This window comes from Amphiura filiformis, chromosome 13 (assembly GCF_039555335.1).
Source record: "Amphiura filiformis chromosome 13, Afil_fr2py, whole genome shotgun sequence".
In the NCBI taxonomy this organism is placed as follows: domain Eukaryota; kingdom Metazoa; phylum Echinodermata; class Ophiuroidea; order Amphilepidida; family Amphiuridae; genus Amphiura; species Amphiura filiformis.
This window is the reverse complement of record NC_092640.1, coordinates 28,974,605-28,997,077: the sequence shown is the minus strand read 5'-3', so window position 1 is coordinate 28,997,077 and position 22,473 is coordinate 28,974,605. Positions and strand designations below refer to the sequence as shown.

The window sequence follows — 22,473 nt, the reverse complement described above, 5'->3', positions numbered from 1 at the left end:
ATACAACTTTTTTTTTAAGAATCAGCATCACCGACAACATTTGTAGTGCGATCAGCATATGCAATAAGAATAATGTAAATATCAACAACCCTAAAATGACCATCACAATATTATCATTTGTAATCACACAATTTAGGATTTCACTGCAATTATATACATGATCGCCGTACATAACGTACGTGCGTGAAACTAAGAGTTGAGTAAAATGTCAGCCTTGAAAAAAAACAGGCAGGGCTGGGAATCGAACCCGGGACCTCCCGTTTGTAAAACTTAGCGCATACCACTGAGCCAAGTAACTATCTACCAAAACACGTTTCAAAACGTAAAAAGGGGCCAAGTTTTAAAAATCTTTCCTGTGTGGCTTTTCACCCTTTTTTAAACTTGGTCCCATTCAGTAAAGTGGTACCGTAATAACATGAAGAATGAGTCCTAATTTCTACATGCAACAATTAGGTTTAAGACTGTTCGAAAGCGGTGCAATATGACGTAGGCTATGTATTATCAAAAACATTTGAAGGTTTATGTTTCATTATATTGCGTGTTCATAAAGAGTAGTAGAGTATTATATATACTTAGCAAATTGACTGTCTGTCAACCTGTTACATATTAGGCCTATAGGCCCTACATCTGTACATAAGGCGCAGGATCGCACAAGACGATGAAGAATTTAACAAAGTGAGTATTTGCTACTTTTGCTTAAATCAAAATACATTATGACGTCTTTACGGAAAAACTTCAATCAAGCACGAACATTAATTAATTTACTCTACAAAATGAACACTGACAACTAAGAAAACAAACAAATAGCCTAAAGATGACTTCGTATGGGTCTTTAGAAACTTTCATAAATGGGACCAAGTTTAAAAAAGGTGAAAAGCCACACAGGAAAGATTTTTTAAACTTGGCCCCTTTTTACGTTTTGAAACGTGTTTTGGTAGATATTAATTCTTTTTTTGAGGTAAAAAGATATTGCGCGGTAAGTGGTTCTTTGTAGCCATGCGAGGCGAAGTAGTTGGATATCCATATTTCGCGGTTAATGGTTCTTTGTAGCCCTGCGGGGCAAACTAGTTGGATATCCATATTTCGCGATGAGTGGTTTTTTGAGCAGTTCTTCCATATTTCGCGGTTAGCAGTTCTTTGTAGCCCTGCGGGGCAAACTTGTTGGATATCCATATTTCGCGGTTTGTGGTTCTTCACAGGAAAGATTTTTTAAACTTGGCCCCTTTTTACGTTTTGAAACGTGTTTTGGTAGATATTAATTCTTTTTTTGAGGTAAAAAGATATTGCGCGGTAAGTGGTTCTTTGTATTTTATTTTATTTTATTTTACAAATTCGGCTAAAAATACATCAAAAAGCAAAGTAAAATTACGCAATACATGCAAAAGGAAACAAAAGTAAAATAGACCCAATGGGCTAGCCAGGAAGAGTCAGAAGCATCAAGACACTGTCACCAAAAGGTGTGACTCCTCCAACCCATTGGGGCAATTACATAAAAAGATATACTATTGCACTGTTTAAACACATTGTGTGTACATCCACATCACAAGGATGCACCCACCAGCTACCACACATGTCTCCCCCACCCACCAGCCAGGAACAAAGGCGAGGCGAAGTAGTTGGATATCCATATTTCGCGGTTAATGGTTCTTTGTAGCCCTGCGGGGTAAACTAGTTGGATATCCATATTTCGCGATGAGTGGTTTTTTACAGCTTCGAGGGGCAAACTAGTTGGATATCCATATTTTGCGGTTAGCAGTTTTTTGTAGCCCTGCGGGGGCCTATGTTCTATATCCTCATTTCGCGGTTAGTGGTTTTTAAACGACCCGTAACCACCCAATCAGCTGCATGGGGTAAAAGAATTATTAAAAAAAATAATAGATGAACCCTATAGTTTATATATGTATTTTCCTGTCATTTCCTGCAAACCTAATAAAGATATTTTGATAATTGAAAATAGTCTTTATCATAAATCGTATTGAAAGAGTCAACAAGCGTCAGGAATTATAATTTGCCATGGAACTTCGGTCATATTTTATTTGAAATATAACTGGATGTTAGGGTCTGCATGCATGGTATGCATAGTATGATGATATACAGACACTGACGTTTCCCTAAAACTATTAAGCAAAGTTGTGTATCACACCCATCATGGGTTCGAACCCCTTTATTGTATTTTATTGTTAAACCTGAATAGCGTGATTACTTTTGAATGAGCGGCAGCACACATATTTTGTTTGAGGATAGCTGGATCTATCTCCTTTTCCTCACATCTTCTCTGTAGTACAAAGCTGTCTTTTTATCCAGTGTTTAGACAATGTTTACTCAACCATTGCTATCAATGGATGTTGCCATTTTTGACGACTTCTAACTTTTGAAATGCCCAAAATGAATCAATAAAACCGTGTATAAGATATTTGCGGGGATATTTGGGCGCGATTACAAAAATTAGAAAATAAATGGGCACTTCTGGGTTGGGTATCTATAGAGGCCCTGCATGAAATTATTGATTGGCTCCAAACAAAGAATTTGAACCGGTGTCCTTCACCGTAGTTATGGCGGAGTACAGTCCATTCAATCAAATGTTGTCATCAACCTATTTGATCGTAGTGCAGGGTTATGTGTGTGAGACGAACTGTCACGGTAGATTGCAATCATGCTTTTGTTGAATGCATTTGAGTAGTCTGCCATATTTACGGGATGATACGTCACATGCAATGCCTCTATAGATTCTATAGAATTTAAGTATGATATATTTTCGATGGTAATATATTTTCACTTTCAAAGTTTGTAGTTTTCATAATTGCAATTTCTGAATATTATATAAAAGGTGGGAATAAGTCTATAAATGAAAGAGTATCGGATCATTTTGAATGTTAATACATACGAAACGCCGGCGGTAGACACCAGCAATATCAGGGATTGCCGCGATTCTTGCAGTAGCTTTTATGAATAGAATACAATAGTGGATACAATAGCGGATACAATAGCGGAACAATAGAGCTCTCTTACGGGCAAATAAACCTCGTCGCGTTTTGCTAAATTTCACTTCTTCTTTTTCATGAACTAACCGTTATTTCATTAAGTAACCGTTATTTTTAAAACTTGGCAAAACCTCGACGCGAGGTTTTTAATTAGCTACGAGAAATTTGATAGTAATCCTTGATATTGCTGAATAGAATAAATCAATACTTATAGCCCTATTTATCTAATGTACAATGCAATTCAAAATTAAAAGGGCCTATAAACTAGGAATATCAATCGATCAATCAATCAAGTTTTCAAGTTATCAACAATCAATAATAAACCGATGAATCATGGAATATTATTAATTACTTACTAATCTACCAAACTAGTCAGTAAATAAACAAATAAATAAATAGGCATAGGTTTAAAAGAGAAGAAAATACATAATGCAGAACGCAGGTAGAAAATTCTATTATTCTATTATTCATAATTGTCTAAGTACTATACACGGGATTAGGACCTGTGCTTTTAATATCCGCGCCTAATCAATAATGGGTCTTTCACTATGTTCACTCAATAGTTAAACTATACTATATCCCTCTAGGATTATCTTCTGACCAGAAAGTCGATGCTTTAACAGTACCCAAACAAGTGTACATATCAAGGTCATAGCAGGGCATTATACAAAGAATGGTCAAAGGTCAACGTTTCCAAAGAAGTAGAGTATAGAAGTAGACGCATGCTTTCGTGCGGGAAACATAAATACATACTCGCCAGTCGTGGCCTTTTTTATGAGATTTGATACGGCGCCGAAGACTAGAGCTCTTCCATAATTTAGTCCGAAACCCGGTTTCCAGACGGACATTTGTGTGTTGTTACAAGGAATTCAAAGTGATTTTATCATCAAGTGACTCACATAGAGGAATACGACATCTATCGTGAGCCAATCTGCATTATGTTGCCTGCAAAAGCCGACGATCAGATAAAAATTATAAAAGAAGCGTGTGCAGATATTTTTCTTAATTTCATGATAAGCTTAAATTGCATTGAAAACGCCAAATTGCAGTCACAATATATATAATATTCGTAAATCACTAAAGCGAATGGTAACGTAGGTATGTGGAAAAGAAGTGCAATAGCAATAACAAAGTATGTGCCCAAAGAGTTGTCTTTGGCATGACGCTTTTTTGAAATATCACTAAAAATATCAAATTTTGGAAAAACGCCCCAAAATTTAAAACAAACACGAACCTTCCAAAATAAATACATATTCGCACTCGGCGGCCCAGTCACTACCTGTCGCTGTGATTTGGGGTAACTCGTTGCTTCCCCTCTCCAGATACCTGTACTTCAAGTTCGCCCATACCCCACGCCTTAAGTAGATAATGACCACTGATATTGACCAGGATGATATTTGTTTATTTATTATTACATGTTTTTACCTCCTTCAAATTCACGAAACAAGAAAACTAATTCAAATTATGAGAGCTGGAAACATATCCTCCCTTGGGCACTGAATAGGATTTTCCTGAAATTTTCTAATTTTGGGATACTTTCATTTAAATGTACGCTGAGACATTAATATTAGGACCATTGTCATAATACGCAGAAAAATATTTTGCTTTCAATGCATATCCAACAAGTTACCGTCATAAAAACTCCCCCTTTTCTAAAATGAACGAAACTTGTCTACAACTTCACGTCTTTTGTTGCACGTACTGCTAGCGCGTGCGAGTATACCACACTGCGTCTATGCATACAACGCGATACATACGCGCACCTCTACGAGCGTGTTACGCGTTATCAACACTCATGATGACGTGGGGTCGTCTACAGCCTGATAGAAAACACCCAAAATCATGCGATTGTCCAATCAGATTATGTGTCTACGAAATAGACCACTTCCACTGACTAAGAATTTGGAATAATGGTAATTAAGGGGGGTAATTACTTTTTGGTAGATATTTATAATACGTATATATTAGAGGACTAAGCTGGAATTCTTGACGAAGACCGCATTATAATTGAAAATATTTTGGAGGCATGGCCATTGCTTGTTACACAACACATAATGAAATATGTAAATGAAAACTTTGACCAATCTTATAAGATCTTGACAAAAGTTGAACAATTTAAGTTTTAAAAAGGAATGAACGTTCAAGCTGGTCGATCGCTTGTTCGATATCAATTTAAAAATCATATAATCAATCGTATCCAGAGCAAGCCTAATGTTTAATTAAAATATCACGGTTCTTAAATGTACGTCTAACGTACCTTATAACCTGTGTAGCTTATTTATAGCTAATATACAATATTTACATCCGTTTAATGCATTAATTTTTGATTAATTTGATGGATATTGGATCTGTTTGCAAAAAGTTGTAATATATAATCTGTGACTAATGTAAATGGATGATGCGTACTATATACAATGTAATTTGTAACAAATGTATTCCACTTTACACAAAATATACATGCGGCTGACATAAATCAAATCAAATGTTGTTCTTCGTAAAATATTTTTTGATTTTTCCCAATGGGCTATTCCATTTGAAATCTACACTGTCCCTGTGGAAGTCTTCCACAGAGGGAGTATAAGTTTTGACTAGAATATACAATTGGGTTCCATTTGAAATACTCACTCCAATTGTAGAAGATACAGGTACAGCCATAATACAGGGGGTATGGGTTTCAAAATGATTAACTTTGACTAATTACATTTGAAAAACATACTCCCTGTGTGGAAGATATTTCCAAAATCTTCCACAGGGGATTTCAACTGGAATAGCCCAATGCAACGCTTTTTACAAAGGAAACAGATTTTCTGAATGTACTCTAATGAATTTGTATTCGTGTCCATCAAGACCATTCTTCAGTTCTTCACACAGCTTGTCGGCCAAGTCAGCGTACCCATTCTCTCTAAAGCATGCTATCAAGACCTTGTAACAGCTTGGATCACTGTTATCTCTGACGATATTGTGAAGAATATCCGCGGCTGATGATATCCCGATCTCTTCTTCGACATCAAGAATTGCTTCTTTGTCTTCTTCGGTGAGAAACGATAGATGGGGCAACACTGTACGTGGAACTACTGTCGAACGAAACAGCATCCATTGGTCCCTCATTACACCACTCCATGCTTGAAGATATCTCTCTTGTACTATCTTTACCATTGGTAATGTCTTGACGATTTCATCGTGGCTTTCTTTCAGCATTTCTACCAGGTGATTAGCGCCAGCGACTTTGAGGCTTTCCAAGAAATCGGAATACCAACCTTGGGTTTGAAGAAGACGGTTGAGGAGTAGTTCTGTTGCTTTTCGTACGCCATGTGCTTTTTCTTCAGCCAGGATCGATTCTTCGTCATCCTCTTTCAGGAATGGGTGATTAAGGTCGCTTGGTTTAATGTCGGCATGAAGTGTATTCCAGCATTTGTGAAGTGTTGCACGCCAGGCAATGTGGTGAATGTTCATATCTGTATTAGGATAGACAGCGATTTATTCTAATAATGCTTGCAAAATATGGTGTGACAAATGATTATTGGTTATTCCCGTTGAAATCCATACACCCTATGGAAAATCTGACATTAATCTTCCACACAGGGGGTGTAGATTTCAATTGGAGTCACCCATTCAAGTAACCACATTTAAAATTCTCGGTGAAATTCACTGTGTGGAAGATTAAGGTCATGTCTTTTACAAGGTTTATGGCTGTCAATTACTGATTTTTCCTACCATAACCAAACTTGGCATGTATGTCACTTTGGATGAAAGAAGTAAAATAAGCCAAGGGGACCTCAATTTTTTCCTTAAATCCAATATGGCGGCCAAAATCCCAAAAGTCCACTCAAATCCATAACAATTCATGTTTACGGTCTTACAATGTTATGGAACTATTTTACTTTACCTTCAACTTATATACAGAGTCTGGCATTCATAGGGGTGGGAGGCTACAGATATTTTGTAGTTAATACGTTTTGTGAACCCTTAAATAACATGGAAAAATTAGCATTGGGCCTTGAAAAAGGAAAAATATTTTGTTCAACAGCACGGGGGTATGACATTGACCCCCTCTGAAATTGAAAGTAAATGTAAATGTCCATTTTTTTGGTGCGACTCACTTATGACCAGCTAGTTATTAACCCTATGTAATAATAAGGTCGTAGCTGATTTAGTTGCTGAGATATTACCCTTAAAAATGGGTACCCCAATGCTCAAGGTCGCGAAATTTGCGGCAAAAAAATAAGGAATTAGACTTTTTTCTTATAACTTCATCCAAGAGGTCGGGGTATATACACCCATTCTGTTTTGCATTAGCATGGAATGACCCGTTTGCGAATATGGGCGCCATCTTGGACTCAAGTACACTTTTGTTGTGGCCCCTGGATTTATTTTGATCATCATGGTTCATTGAACATGCAAACAACTTAGAAGTTTGAGTACTTGTACATTTATGCGTCCACTGACCGCATTAAAAGTGTAATTACTTTTTTTCTGTAGCAATGGTGATATTTCATACCTTGTATTGGATAGTTGTGAACTGACCTCTACTTCTAATTATAATTCCAAGAAATAATACTCCATTATTACAAAAAACATAGCGTTTACAATATTTCTCTTTTTCTTGATCGTATACCTACCGGTTGGTATATTTTCACTGATCTCCGGGAACTGTTAAAAATATAACAAAAATAGTTACTTGCTTTATTACTCATTTATTTATCAGATGTATTTAACACTAATGAACTAATCAATTTATTTCACGTGGGATAAAATTATGAAATGTAAAGTTAATGTAGGCCTCAATGTAGGAAAATTAGTTAACGTTAATTAATCCTATCACTGAACACTGCTTTTTGCTAACTGAAGTTAAGGAAGAAAGGAAAATGTAGAGAAAATGATCAAAGAAGTCACTTGGTATCCTCGAGACTCGAACCTCGGATCTCTCGGGTGCCAACCACACGATTACCGGCGGGTAGCCACAGGGTTGCGCTGGCCCGGCCAGCGATTCCCTGAGCATATAGCACTTGGGTGATTGTGTCATCCATTGGCGTAGCGGCATAGGGGCACGGGGTATCTATGGGTGTTACGGTTGATAGTACACCTTATTGATTATATCTGAAACGAAGAAAATTAATTTACCAACCTCAATTCCTTTCTCTGATAAAAGATCATCTAATATCTGCAACGCTTCTGTGCTATCTACAAGACCAGGATGCGATAGAATAGCATGGAATAACCCCAGGCTCATCTTTGTGCCTTCTCTGTTGCAAAAACTTGTAACAATGGATTCTGTTGCAGAACCTGAGATATTCTTCTCAATTTCTTGCAATTTAGCTGTTGAAATCCCAAGCACTGCTGCTAAAGAACGGTAGTCATTCCTTCTTGAGGTTTGGACATCGAGACATCGGTACAGATCCTTCTTGACCGTGTGAGGCACCCATTGTATACTACAATCCGCTCTGAAGACCTGCAGAAATAACGAGTCATAACCTATACAGAGGATAGAACTAATCATGTCGGTATTTCCTGTAGCCCGATGCTTGACTGTATCAAGACCACTCCTTTCAGCTTGTATTAGTTCATCTTCACTATAATACCATACATCTTCAAGGTCGTCGTGTGCGTACAGGGATCGAGGACTCAAGTAAAACATCTCCGTCTGCGTCCCTGGAGATCTCTTGATTATTTCTAGCTTAGCCAATCGCGTTACCCTATCTAGAAGATCTTGACAAGCTCCCCGATCTTCTTCCCCTCTACAACGACAAGCAATGTTGATGGCGCGTTTATCGTGCGAAAGTTGTATCATACCTTCAACAGAGTCTGATGCAAACTTCACTGTGGAACGGGAAATAGCAGCTGGTTCATCTATCATCTTCAACTCTTCCATAACGCGAGTCTGAATGCATGGAAAAACATCAGGCGCAAACATGTCAACTTCTTGTCTACATTCAAGTCGTCGACCATGGTATTCTTTGAATTCCTCTTCCTTTCTCCAACACACTTTGTCAAGTGCTTCAGGTAACTTCCCAGGAACGATATACTTGTCTCTTCCACACTTGTGAAGCAGATCCACATGCTGAAGAAGCTCTACGAGAAGGTCAATATCAGCAGAAGTCTTGAAGAATGCTTGCAATTGTTTGCGGCTGTAAACACGACGCTCTGGAAGTTTCTCAAAGTTAACTGGAAAATCTTCACCTGCAAATGCTGCACCAATAACGTCATAGCTGAACCATTTGGTGTTCAATATCACCTGATGTTCTCGATCGGGAAGCTCAGCAAAATACACCTGTTTAATGTAAAACATTTGACATTAAAGAATATTATCATCGTCCTCATTCTGTAGGTATGCCGGGTGAATTCAAATTTGCCATCAAACTGCATCATTTTATATATCAAATTAAAGCCCTTGAGTAAAGAAAGCCAAAACTGAAAACCTTTTTTTCAAAGTTACATCTTGTCAAAGATTGACTTTCATCAAAAAGATTCAGCTAGCAAAATTCCCCCAAAAAGCATTTCGGTGGTGTTTCTAGATCTTAGTCTCATGTTGATAGCAGCTTTTTTTTAAATGGAATTGCTATCAAAATACCTCTAAAATTCCATGTGCGAGTGACTTATCACCATAAAAAATCATATAATTATTTGGGTTAAGTGAAGTATAGACAACATATTTATGTAGGTTTCCTTGACCGGCCAGTTCTTTTATATTTCTATGTAAATATATGTATTGTGTTCTAGGCGAATTTGGCTGACTAGCAAATGTGTTAATTAAGGTTTACCTGGCATACCTACATTCTGTTTCTTGTATTCCTTCTCTTTCCTTTTCTCCTCATACTTTTGTCTTCATCTTCATTCTTCAATCCTCTTTCTTTTTAATAATCTTCTTGCGTGTAACATATCTTTCTCTTTTCATTTATATTCAAACAGGTTTTAATGAAACTAAATGCGATTGAACTATTGTGTATAAAAGAACAACTCAAGTATAAATAATTTGATACCTCTCCCATATCATGCAAATACAACGTAGCTATCTTCAGGAAGTCTTCAGTCACTAGTGGATCTATATCATTTTGACTTTCTGAAAGTATTCAGACCAGCTGAGGACCGGGTAATCATCTCTACCCCATGCGCTCTTCATCGTCTTAATCGTTTTACAGAGCGTTGGCACTGTCTTTGTTCCCTATAAATTATTAAAAATGAACAAAAGGCACAAACAAATAGAGTTAATTTAATGCAAATCACATAACTATTTTGTTAATAGCTATTATGGAGAACCTGCTTTTGTCTACCCCTGTCTACCTCGTCTATGGGTTGATGTTGGGTGTGGGGTGTGGATGGGATAGGTATATGATTATGCATCTATTTTATTGAACTTTCATCACACCTTAATCTCCTCTGAAGTCTTCCGCAGATTCTCTTTGAGTACTTCAAAACCTAGTCCACTTGGTAATCTTGCATCGACGACTATCAGTTCACTACTAATGTCAAGATACGGACCAAACGTTTCCTTTGCTTTCGTTAAAATTCTTTCAGCACCCTTGAATGCTATAATGAAATACAATAAAACTATGACCAGGTATATTATAACAAATATCATCGAATATTTCTAAATAGGAGGATAGAATAACAAAAATACCTATTTTATTATGAGATAACTGAGAAAAAACAAATACCAAGTTTCCAATATTATTATACAAAACCTTTATTTACTAGGAGTGTGACCCAGCAAATCTTTTATTTACCACTGTCCTTGTCTCGACATCTGTCCAAATGCGAAGCTATGATCACAACTTGAGGTTTAGATTGCTGTCTGGGACTATGACCGGCTCTTATAAAGGACAGCCAGTATTTCAGCTAAAAAAAAATAGAATAAATAAAGTTTCAGCTATGATGGTTATGCAATCATTTAATTTATGTTTTGAGTTTTGATATAGCGTCAAATTAAGAGCCATTTTATCAATTCCAAATTATTTACATAATCCTTGACCAACGCGCAGTTCATGTATGTACTTGAACAATCTAAACAGCAACAGTCAGACAGTCATTTTCTAATGACCGATAACGTCCCCTTTGAGGTCGCGCCTTCGGTTTGCGTAGCTCAGTGGTTAGAATTCTCGCTTCTTGTGTAAGAGGTCCCGTGCTCGATTCCCGAGGTGGAATTGACAGGTATTGACTTGGAAAAAAGTATTAATTTAATTGGCAACATCTGTAGATTAAATTCAGACTTCCGCTTTCTCCAGGTGCATTAAGCGATGGGAAATCGAGCCATGAAAGAATTCCATGCTTCGGAGGGATGTTAAGCCGTGACTCCCCTGTAAAGAAGAGCCATGACTGTAGGCCTACATTTGCTTGAAGCCAGTTTGGAAAGAGTACGGTGTTAATCACTGACGTCCCGTACCCGTACCGGTGTTCTAATGGACACCAACTGACATATTTCACAGGAGGCTTTCTTGGGCCATCCGATGTTGTAAACTCTGAACAAGGTAAATCTAAATAAAAAAGAACAGATCATTCTCGAAATGCAAACCTAGAGACCCTAAGAATAGTTTTAAGATATCGTCGTTGGGCGGGAAAAACATAATGTAAGATGTGGCCCCAGTTGCATAAACCTCATATAACGATTTTGTAATATTGGGTGAGGCGCGAAAATTGTTCAAAATTAACAGGACTTATATAAAACATGGTTTCGGCTATTTGCTCATTTACTCAAATTCGCCATTTCGTCAAACAAGAAACAATTTGACCAAAATTGTACATCTTAGGTTTATGTAACTGGGCCCACTTGTTACACATAAAGTTTTGCATTTGACCTTTGGAAATACATAAGAGATTTCCCCTCCCAGTTATTGTTAAAGTACTTACACCTGTCCATTTCTGTTTGGCACTCCGGCAGATATCATATGTGACGGTAAAGATGGAATTCTCTACACCCATAAACATCCCATGCGTCAGGTGATACTCAACTTGTCCCGCACAGTCCCACAGAGAAAATTTTCCTACTTTTGAAATCGTTTCAGTTGTTGTATCAATTCCAGGCGTAGAGTCATATAGGTCGCTCTCAGGTGTTTCATCTACAGGCTATAATTAGGGATGATGTAATTATTATGTGTACCACTGGGTGGTGAATTATGGGGGGGGGGGACAAAGATTTTTTGGCAGGCCAAAAGAGGGGGAGCATGTTTGGCAGGTCGAAAGGGGGGGGTGGGGGCGGACGAGCGATTTTTGGCAGGTCGAATTAAAGGAGCGGCAAAATTAATACAATCCTTATTCCTTACCACCCAAACATTCTACTATTACTTCCCAGCAAACACAAAAACGTTTTAAAAACGTTTTTAATACGTTATATTTTGGCTTTTGGTTTACATAGAAACGTTTTAATAACGATAAAATGTCGGGTTATATAAAGGTCATGAAAACGTTTAAAACGTTTTGTATGAAAACACACTACAACAATATTTTTAAAATGTTTTCAAAAATGTTATTGTAAACTATTTTTGCAAACATATTTTGCCAAATATTTTGTCAACACTAAAATAACATTATGTAAAAATATCTGCACCCAGCAAACACAGAAATGTCCTTAAAATGTTTTTTCAAAACGTTTTAATAACATTTAAATGTCGGGTTATATAAAGGTCATGAAAACGTTTTTAAAACGTTATTGCAAAATTTGGGGCAAACATTTTTCGCAAAATATTTTTTCAACCCCAAAATAACTTCTGTTTAGAATGTTTTGTATAAAGTTTTCAAAAATGTTTTTGGAATGTTATTAAAACGTTTTTATACCCTTTATATAAAACATTTTTTTTTTTCTTTTTCAGTAGATTATCAAAAAATGATTCTTAATGTTATGAAAACGTTTTATACCCTTAATATACCCTTTATATAACCCGACATTTAAACGTTTTCTGACAACCTTTTATAACCTTTTGCGAATGATGTCGAAAACGTTTTGTGTTTGCTGGGTTATTCCATCAACTCAGAAGTACAAAGTAAATAGACCTCGGAAACTGGAGGTATGAGAATAATTATTTCAGTGCAATGCGTGTGTAAATGCTTCTTTGGTGCACCAACTGCTGCGCAATTTGTACCTGCTGAGCTCACCATGCTCTTTACGCGTCGTGTTTCTTAACACGCAGTACGTGTGACACAAAGGATTAACCCCCGATGCCACTGATTTACTTTGTACTTCTGAGTTGACGGACTATAATTTGGTTCACCTCAAGTTCGGTAGTGACGTATGTGCGTATTTTTCATGCCGCAGTATCGAATCGAGCGCGTAAAGTTAAGTACAGCGCACGCGTACAGAGGCGGTTTGTTGGCACGCTTGCGGCGCAACCGCAAAAAAAGCAATGACGTCACTACCAAACTTGAGGTGAACCAAATTATATAGTTTATGATATCATGATATATCAAAATGTGTTCACTTGACCTACCTGTGTTATCTTCTTTTGACGTTCAAAAAGTCCAAGCCGCTCAATCAATGATTTCTGCAGAATGAACAATCAATGTATTTCATGAAGTCGTAGACTATTAAGCATGGGATTATTATGGGGTCTCCCTTTGAAAACTATAACATACGTAATTATACACCAGCTATCATGTGTAAGAAATACCATGCGTCAGTAATACATAGTAAACATGTCATAACTTTTAAAACGGCCTCTTTGAATCCTATGTAGGTAGGTAAGTACCAGACTTGCGTCTTGTTTATTAGGGACAGCCTGTGTAGCTCAGTGGTTAGAGCGCTCGCCCTGCAAGCGAGCTATCAGTTGTTCAAGTCCCAGCACAGGCAGGTATGTCCGGAGGTTTTTCTCTGGCTTAATTGCCTATGTAACTATTTCATGTTTCCATTTGTTATTTCATGTTTAATTGTGCTAGTGTGTGACGCGTGATTCTTTGATATATATATTAAGAATAACGATTAAGCATCATTAATTTGATCTCATGTGCTAGTTTGTATTGAATGTTGGATTGTTTCAGTCACAGTGTATGATGTGTATGCCTCTTCCCTTATTTGTGTAATTATATTTGTATGGCGGGTAAGCATCATTAGTTGTTTGTACTGTTTACTGTCATATCCATAAATACTATAGAGTCCTGTTTATCATGGACATTCTGTGTAGCTCAGTGGTTAGAGCGCTCGCCCTGAAAGCAAGTGATCTGGGGTTCAAGTCCCCGCACAGGCAGGTATGTGCGGAGTTTTTTTCTCTGGTTTACCTGCCTATGCATTTTATATTTTCATTTGCAATTTTATGTGTAATTGTGCTATATAGTGTGCGATGCGTGATTCTTCTTTCCACTGTATGTTGGATAGGTTTTTTTTCAATTCATATTGAAAGGTTTGGCTACAAAAACGATTCTCTTATAAACCATCTATGCACAGTTTCCACCTCGATACACCTGAGCACACAATTTCGTCCAAGCTAGCAGTGAATTGTCTCTACACAGTCTTTCATTACACTAAACGATTCAGTGTATAGCATCAAAGAGCTGTGTGAGATTCTAGCTGGAGAATAGGCCTCTGTGATTGGTCTTACTCAAAACCTCAAGTGTTCCCTTCATCCAATCAGAATTTTTTTAATTTTATATCGGACGAAAGCTAACTCTTCCCCCTAAAAACACCTTTGTTCATTAGGTCAACAGATAACGCAATTCAATGTTTATAGCAAGGCAAATGAGGTAAATCTATTGAAAATGACCGATCCAAGCGCGATTTTTAACCAAAATGTAGGTTTTAAAAGTCAAAACCTCAAGTGCTCCTTACAATATTTTTCAAATTTTATGTCATTATATGAAAGAAACACTTATATTGTCCATATACTAGCGTCATTAGAATGAGCAATGGCCAATTCTCGTTAAATTGCAAATCTTGTGCAAAAAGTTACTATTTTCGCCTGTTTTGTCATACGGTTGTAAATTCAATGAAATATATACATGACTTTGCTAAAGAGCGCTTACAAATTGATATGATGCTACAATCCCGGTCATTATTGTTCGAACAGAAATACGGTTTCAAACAGTTCTACTTTGACACAAGTGTCCGGGATTGTAGTTTGTAGTTTGCTCACCTATTTGTATCATAGAGATTATACTCCTAAATTATATGGGCTACATGAACAAGATCGATTTGGCAACTCACCTTTGAAATCAAGGCGTTTTTCAGCGATGTTTTTCCTGCTCTCGGATCACCACAAAAGAACAGCTTGACAGTATCAATTGGGTCATTGCCTTTGGATAGCAACTTGCTGTACTGTTGTCTCTATACATGTATAAATAACAATGTTGGTAAACGTACTGATAATTATGTGAATGACATGCAAGACTTTGCATTATTGTAGTTCTCACAATATTTAATTAAGCAAAAAGCACACCACAATTTATAGAGAGAAATTGACCATAATTCATAATAATCGAATCCTGCTTCAGCAAAATTTTCTTTGCTTCAAGAAAAGGGAAATTATTGCTTATTTTTTTCTGCTTTTAGGATTTGTAGGAGGGTCGTTCCCCATGGACAAATTTAGGGGGTGACATGTCCCCTACGTCACCCCTCCCCCGCTTCCACGGCTTATGCCTTTAACCCCTCGTGGTTGCTATGATTTCTAGATATTGGTCATTTTGGGGCCTATTTAAAAATGTATCACAACGATGTAAGGAAGCCACATACCAAAATGGGTGCTTTGTTCACTCTGTCCTCATCGTGATGGAATCAATCTTTAGCTTGCGTCACTATTAACAGCACTGCCTCCATTTCATGTCAAGTGATTGCCTAAATATTTCTACGTACAATATCATTGAAATAAAACGACCCACCTGTGCTGTTCTTTTGATGATTGTTTCTTCATCCCGGCTCCAAACTGCGAGACCCTTTGGAGTTTCACCATACTGCATAAAAAAACCCAATTATGGTGACAGTCACAACGATGATTTATATGTATATTATTCTATTTGTTTATTTTAATAATAAGGCTAAAAATAAATGTTTTGTTACAAAGCTTTTTTTCTCAGCGCGTCCATTTCATCTGAAACGGCAAATTATTTTTTAAATTATTATTTTTTAAATTTTAGTTTTTGCCATAAAATCATGAAATTCCGAGAAATATTTTGAAGAAAATGCGTTTATGTAGAAAACAATGATTGTTATCTGTACTTCAATTGTGTAAATGAAGCACAATGTTATGCTGCACTTTTAAACACTCGCAAATGACCTCTTAATTGAAAAATAAGTCTTAAAGGAGGATTTCGTGATCCTAACATCCTCTATTTATGTCATTTTTCATTAGATATCCACGAAAAAAACCTATTCCCAACATTTCAGTTGATTCCGATTTTGCGTTCGCGAGTTATGTGTATTACACTGCTCCATAGACAATGCGGGGTCACTCCATATGAAATCAAGGAGGCTCCCCACCTGACCCCCTCAGATTTGCTTTATATTTTAGTCACATGTTGTACCTGTAAAAAATTAAAACCTGCAAATTTGAGGTCTGTAGCTCTTACGGATTTTCTGTGGCAGACATTTACAGTTGGAGTAGGGGGGTCTATATTTGGACTAAAAAGTTGCCTTTAAATAAATTTCATCTTTGAAAGTCTGTGCCTTCTTTATAAAAAGAGAGAGAGGTCTGAAACCTTGTATACACACTAACTGCATGCCCAATTTGTCAAAAAGTAAAAAAAAAAAAATTTCTGTAATTACGTGTTGTGTCACGGGGTCATTAAATATGCAAGAAAAAATGTAATGTTTTGTAAGCTGGCAAGTTTAGCCCCCCTAAATTCACATTTTTTGTCAAATTAATTATCTTTTGTTGTCACTGATGCTATATATAGGATAAATACAATGCATATCCAAAAAATTGAGGTCACAACTCATTTACATTTCGAACAGCGCCCTCACAAAGATGAAATTTATTGCAAATTCAACATTTTCGGGGGGCCCAAAGTCGATGTGGTCCACCTTCAAAATTGATAAAACATCACTTTTATATGACTACTAGTCTTAATTTACAACTTTGCTAAGTCCCAGTAATTGTCTAGGTTGACTTCATATAAAACGACAAGCCCAAAGTTGACCATTTTCTTATGATTGCATGTACTGCAAATGTGCCGAATTCGGAAGGCTTAAAAGTCAAATTGGCCACAATATTGAAAATAAATGATTAGATGAGTAGTTATTGGCCCTATTTACTTTTATTTCCATTTTATTTTCAATATACAGATTTTCTATGGCAGCCATTTAAAGTTGGAGTCAGGGGATCTAAATTTGGACCCAAAAGTTGCCCTTTGAATAAATTTCATCTTTGGGAGCCTGTACCTTCCTAATAAAAAGAGAGAGAGGTTTCAGACCTTGTATACACACTAATTGCATGCCCAATTGATCAAAAAGTAAAAAAAACATTTCTTTAATTGCGTGTTGTGTCACGGGGTCATTAAATATGCAAGAAAAATGTAATGTTTTGTAAACTGGCAAGTTTAGCCCCCCTAAATTCACATTTTTTGTCAGATTAATTGTTTTTTGTTGTCACTAATGCTATATATAGGACAAATACATGCATATCCAAAAAATTGAGGTCAAAATTTATTTACATTTCGAACAGCGCCCTCACGAAAATGAAATTTATTACAAATTCAACATTTTCAGGGGCCCAAAGTCGATGTGGTCAACTTTCAAAATTTATAAAACATCACTTTTATATAACTACTAGTCTTCAATTACAACTTTGCTGAATCCCAGTAATTTTATAGGTTGATTTCATATAAAACGACAAGCCCAAAGTTGACCATTTTCTTATGATTGCATTTATTCCAAATGTGCCGAATTCGGAAGGCTTATAAGTCAAAATGGCCACAATATTGAAAATAAATGACTAGATGCATAGTTATTGGCCCTATTTTACTTTTATTTCCATTTTATTTTCAATATTGGGGCCAATTTGACTTTTAAGCCTTCCGAATTCGGCACATTTGCAGTACATGCAATCATAAGAAAATGGTCAACTTTGGGCTTGTCGTTTTATATGAAGTCAACCTAGACAATTACTGGGACTTATAAAGTTGTAATTTAAGACTAGTAGTCATATAAAAGTGATGTTTTATAAATTTTGAAGGTGGACCACATCGACTTCGGGCCCCTGAAAATGTTGAATTTGCAATAAATTTCATCTTCGTGAGGGCGCTGTTCGAAATGTAAATGAAATGTGAGGTCAATGTTTTGGATATGCATTGTATTTAACCTATTTATAGCATCAGTGACAACAAAATAATTAATCTGACAAAAAATGTCAATTTAGGGGGTCTAAACTTGCCAGTTTACAAAACATTACATTTTTTCTTGCATATTTAATGACTCCGTGACACAACGCGCAATTACAGAAAGTTTTATTTTTTTACTTTTTGACAAATTGGGCATGCAGTTAGTGTGTATACAAGGTTTCAGACCTCTCTCTCTTTTTATAAAGAAGGCACAGACTCCCAAAGATGAAATTTATTTAAAGGGCAACTTTTGGGTCCAAATTTAGACCACCTACTCCAACTTTAAATGACTGCCACAGAAAATCCGTAAGAGCTACAGACCTCAAATTTTTCAGGTTTTTAATATTTTACAGGTACAACCTATGACTAAAATATAAAGCAAATCTAAGGGGGTCAGGTGGGGAGCCTCCTTGATTTCATATGGAGTGACCCTGCGTTGTAATTTCGTTCTGGTGCACCAGAACGAAATTCAAATTTCACGATATCTTTGCTAAACGAATTAATCTGCAAGAAATATTTTGTACATAAAAATTATGTAGCCAGAGGTTTCCAGTGATATAAAAATCTCAACTTTTTTTGAGAAAAGTGGGGCAATGAGGCCCTTTTAAACAAAATCTTAAAGAGAAAAAAAAAACGCATTTCGCATTCGTTCTTGAAAATACCTTATATTTTTAGAGTAATTCAAAATATAACTGAAGACAGAATTGCCAAGACTAGTTTGCGTATGACGCCCTGTCAACCAGACCAAAAATGCCGTACTGCGCAGGTCAACAACCAATCACGCCGCGCCTTTGCCATGACGTCAGACGCAAGCTAGTCTTTTTAATTCGGTCTCCAATTATAAAACAAGGTGAGTGATACATTTCTTGCCTTGTTCTTAGCTGTCAGCGATGCTCCCTTTTCCACCAGAAGGACATGCAGCTCGAATATATCGGGTCGTTGTTTTGTTGCTAAGTGTAATGGAGTATTTCCATTCTATATTGAAGGTATAAAAATAAACAAATACATATAATATAATACAATATTTCTGCTGTGACTGATCACAAAAATATTTTATTTTAAGTATATCTGGTCAAATTACTAGAACTTTTATTAGTCAAAACCTCCATAACCAACGGTTAGGGCGTTCGACTTGTGATCTCAACGTTATGGGTTCGAATCCCGTCATGGCCAGGGTATATTGTGTCTCATTCCAGGTGGATAATGGGGGATCTGTTCGGGGGGTAGTCATATTGTTGTCGTTATTATTGGCTGCCAAATGGTGTAAATTATCTTAGTGGCAGCGGAAAATACGCTTTGATTACTCTAAAGGCGCTATATAAATGTCAACATTTATTTATTTTATTGAAGATCAATAACAGACTTCTTTTTATTTAAGTTTTATCTACCGGTATTGTGTTAAATTTGTTCTACTACGTTTTTTTTATGAAGTATACACTTACCGTATCCATGCAATTTGGGTTTGCTCCTTCATCTAGCAAACTGAAGCATATTTCGAGGGAGCTGCTTTCACTTCCATAGTGAAGAGGAGTTTTCTTCCGCTGCAAAGCAAAGTTTTGGTAAGTTAATAAATAATCAATACCTGTCTCCAAAAATCACTTAAAGGAAATCTGTACCATAAACTAATCAATGGCTATATAGTTGCAGTAATAATAAAAACGACAAACAGTAAAAGTCCCAAGCTTATATGTGACCGTCCACGGCGAATGAGCCGTAAATTCCTCCCCGGTCAATTTTGTTTTATTTCGTGTTTAAAAATAAACATCATAAACTTAAAAATGGTATATCATTTGACTTCAAACGATATCCAGAAGCGGGGTTATGGTTTGTTAAACTTTGCTCCTTCAACAAAATTATAGCTTCTTACGTTTTTACATGTGTCTCTTTTTCCACATTGCTGGCAATATATATCAACAGTCATAATTGGCGGTCATTTCAAATCATCCCCAAGTCAACGAGGTTTAAGAAAGTTCTCTCATTGTTAATTGTTGGTTATGCATACCTGTACAAAATACAATGCCTGGTAACCCACCACTTGAACAGGATTTAGCAAAAGCAAACAAAGACCAGAGCTATTAAAAGTTCTATAGCCGGCCATCTAAGGTAGAAGCTTATTATCCACTTCAACAATAGGATTATTGATTAGTTTTGACTATCAAAATAAGACGGATGTCGGGCCAGCTTAAGTTATCGATGAATACGACCTTCGTACACATTTTACACCGTAACACAGAATACAATTTAGGGAATTTACGGCTCGTTTGTGCTGCCGGGTCACATATACGTACAAATAAAGGAGAAATTCTTAATTCCTTACGACGATCAACGGCATTTTTGCAATTCATGGCGGCGGCCATATTGATACCCGATGTATTTTTATTACGCTGTAACGGTACCCCGATATTGAAACCAGCGAAATCCGTGCCACCAGCACTCGCGCTCGTGAACTTTGGTGACACGAAGCGAATACTACCAAAGTTCAGATTCAACATTCGTTCACAAAAAAACGCGACAATTTTTACCCATAAAACTACAGAAGAACATAAAAAAATGTATTTTAAGTAATATTTATGATCAACAATGTCTTTTGAGAACGAAAAGTAAAAATAGCACTAAAAACCAAATTTCGCTGTGGGGTCGCGAATGCCATAGCAACATACGCTCGCCGTGTTGTGGCAGAAGCAGCTATCATGGCGGCGTCCATGAATCGCAGTAACGAAGGATTAAAAGTGCCTTTTCTTTGTTAGGAATATTCCGAAATTCATATAGACGTCTGGTATGTTTAATTTAGGGGTATAACTATATTAGCCATTGATTAGTTTATGGTACAGATTTCCTTTGACGGGAGCGCTTTCCCGAAGACAGAATTAAAAGGTTTGCGTAGGACGTTCTGTCAACCAGACCAAAAATGCCGTACTGCGCAGCAACCAATCACGCCGCGCATTTGCCCTGACATCAGACGGAAACTAGTCTTTTTCATTTGGTCTTCAATTATATTACAAACTGTGTTTACTTACGTTGTCTGCCAAATTTGGATCTGCTTTGTAATACAATAGCAATTTGCAGAGAAGAGCATTATTTTGTCGAACTGCGGATTGCAATGGAGTAACTCCTTTCTAAAATACAGAAATAAGAAGAATATTGTGTGTAGAATACATGTATTGAAATTTAAATCCCATTCTAAAATAGCCACACGTAAGGAAACGATTTCAAACGTTCATTCAATAACTTGAATAAGTGGTAACACAAACATGAAAAACAATAAGAACAATCACAAAATCCCGAAGCACACATGAAAAATTATACAGGCACTGATGCACCCAGCTCAAATTTGGCAAGTGACAAATAATTGCCAATATCAACTTATGACATGTCATTTATACACAAACGCACCTGCAAATGATTGAATAGTCATTTCGATGTCACTCGACATCTATCGGGAACTAAACTTTTGTTAAGGGTTCAAATATAACCCCCCCCCCCTAAAATCACATAACATCCCTTCGCATAACTTGACGTACATTTTGTTGATTTGAAAACTTTAAAAACTTGTGAATAGAGGAAACTTTAGGAGGAATCCTCCCAGAGTTCTCCCTTCTCAAAATCATTTTTCTTTGGTCAACAATAATCACATTTCCCAAATATGATGCTTTCAGAAAAAGTACTTTTCAACCTTCTCGATATCAACGTGATCAATATTTTTGTTGATTTAATTGTTGTTTGTTTTCTTAGCTATTGTCCAAGCTATTGTTTACATACCCCGTCTTTGATATTAACGTCTGTTGATGGCGAGTCTAAAATCAGTTGGCAGATTTCTTCGTTGCCAGCTTCACAGGCAAAATGAAGAGGGTTTTACCCATCTGAAAAATATTAATATATTATAAGTCAAAAAAGTTGCAAATAAATAATAACGAAGCCATCTTCATTTCAAAACCAAACTGAATAAATCTTAAAAACAATGCTACATTTCGTCGGTCGCAACACATAATGGCGTAGAGTGATTTTCAAAATTTTCCGTTTCACATAGTGGCGTATAGGTTTAGAACTACAACCATGGCCAAAATGTGTTGGGACACTTATGGAAAACGTACACTATAGTATGACCTTATTTCCGTTATTATTAACGTGATAAAGTGGAGGTTTCTTTGGTGTCAAGCCTAAACACTTTCCTAACACCCCAACCCTCCCCTTCCCCACCAATCAATGTTGGGTGCCACAAGGCTCGTGTGACCAAAAAGTCGAATTCAACATTGATCGGGGGAGT

General features: G+C 36.7%; 1 protein-coding gene across 3 annotated transcripts in view; it reads right to left on the bottom strand.

The window, feature by feature from the left end:
• The window catches only part of LOC140168202 (death-associated protein kinase 1-like), a 91,548-nt gene extending 69,479 nt beyond the window's left edge, over positions 1 to 22,069 (bottom strand). The window contains exons 1-12 of one of the 3 annotated variants that reach the window (XR_011861158.1): positions 21,969 to 22,069; positions 21,227 to 21,325; positions 19,652 to 19,750; positions 19,080 to 19,184; positions 15,774 to 15,845; positions 15,103 to 15,222; positions 13,397 to 13,450; positions 11,823 to 12,038; positions 10,703 to 10,814; positions 10,345 to 10,505; positions 9,959 to 10,140; positions 9,144 to 9,249 (exon numbers count right to left, since the gene is read on the bottom strand). Coding sequence is in view for 1 of the 3 variants with exons in the window: in XM_072191538.1 (XP_072047639.1) it covers positions 5,769 to 6,436; positions 7,601 to 7,631; positions 8,107 to 9,249; positions 9,959 to 9,967 (1,851 nt within the window). In the remaining 2 variants the exon portion in view is untranslated. Of the gene's footprint in view, positions 1 to 5,424; positions 6,437 to 7,600; positions 7,632 to 8,106; positions 9,250 to 9,958; positions 10,141 to 10,344; positions 10,506 to 10,702; positions 10,815 to 11,822; positions 12,039 to 13,396; positions 13,451 to 15,102; positions 15,223 to 15,773; positions 15,846 to 19,079; positions 19,185 to 19,651; positions 19,751 to 21,226; positions 21,326 to 21,968 lie in introns of those variants that run through there. The other 2 variants (XM_072191538.1, XM_072191537.1) reach the window with 2 other exon arrangements.
• Between the last annotated feature and the right edge of the window lie 404 nt (positions 22,070 to 22,473).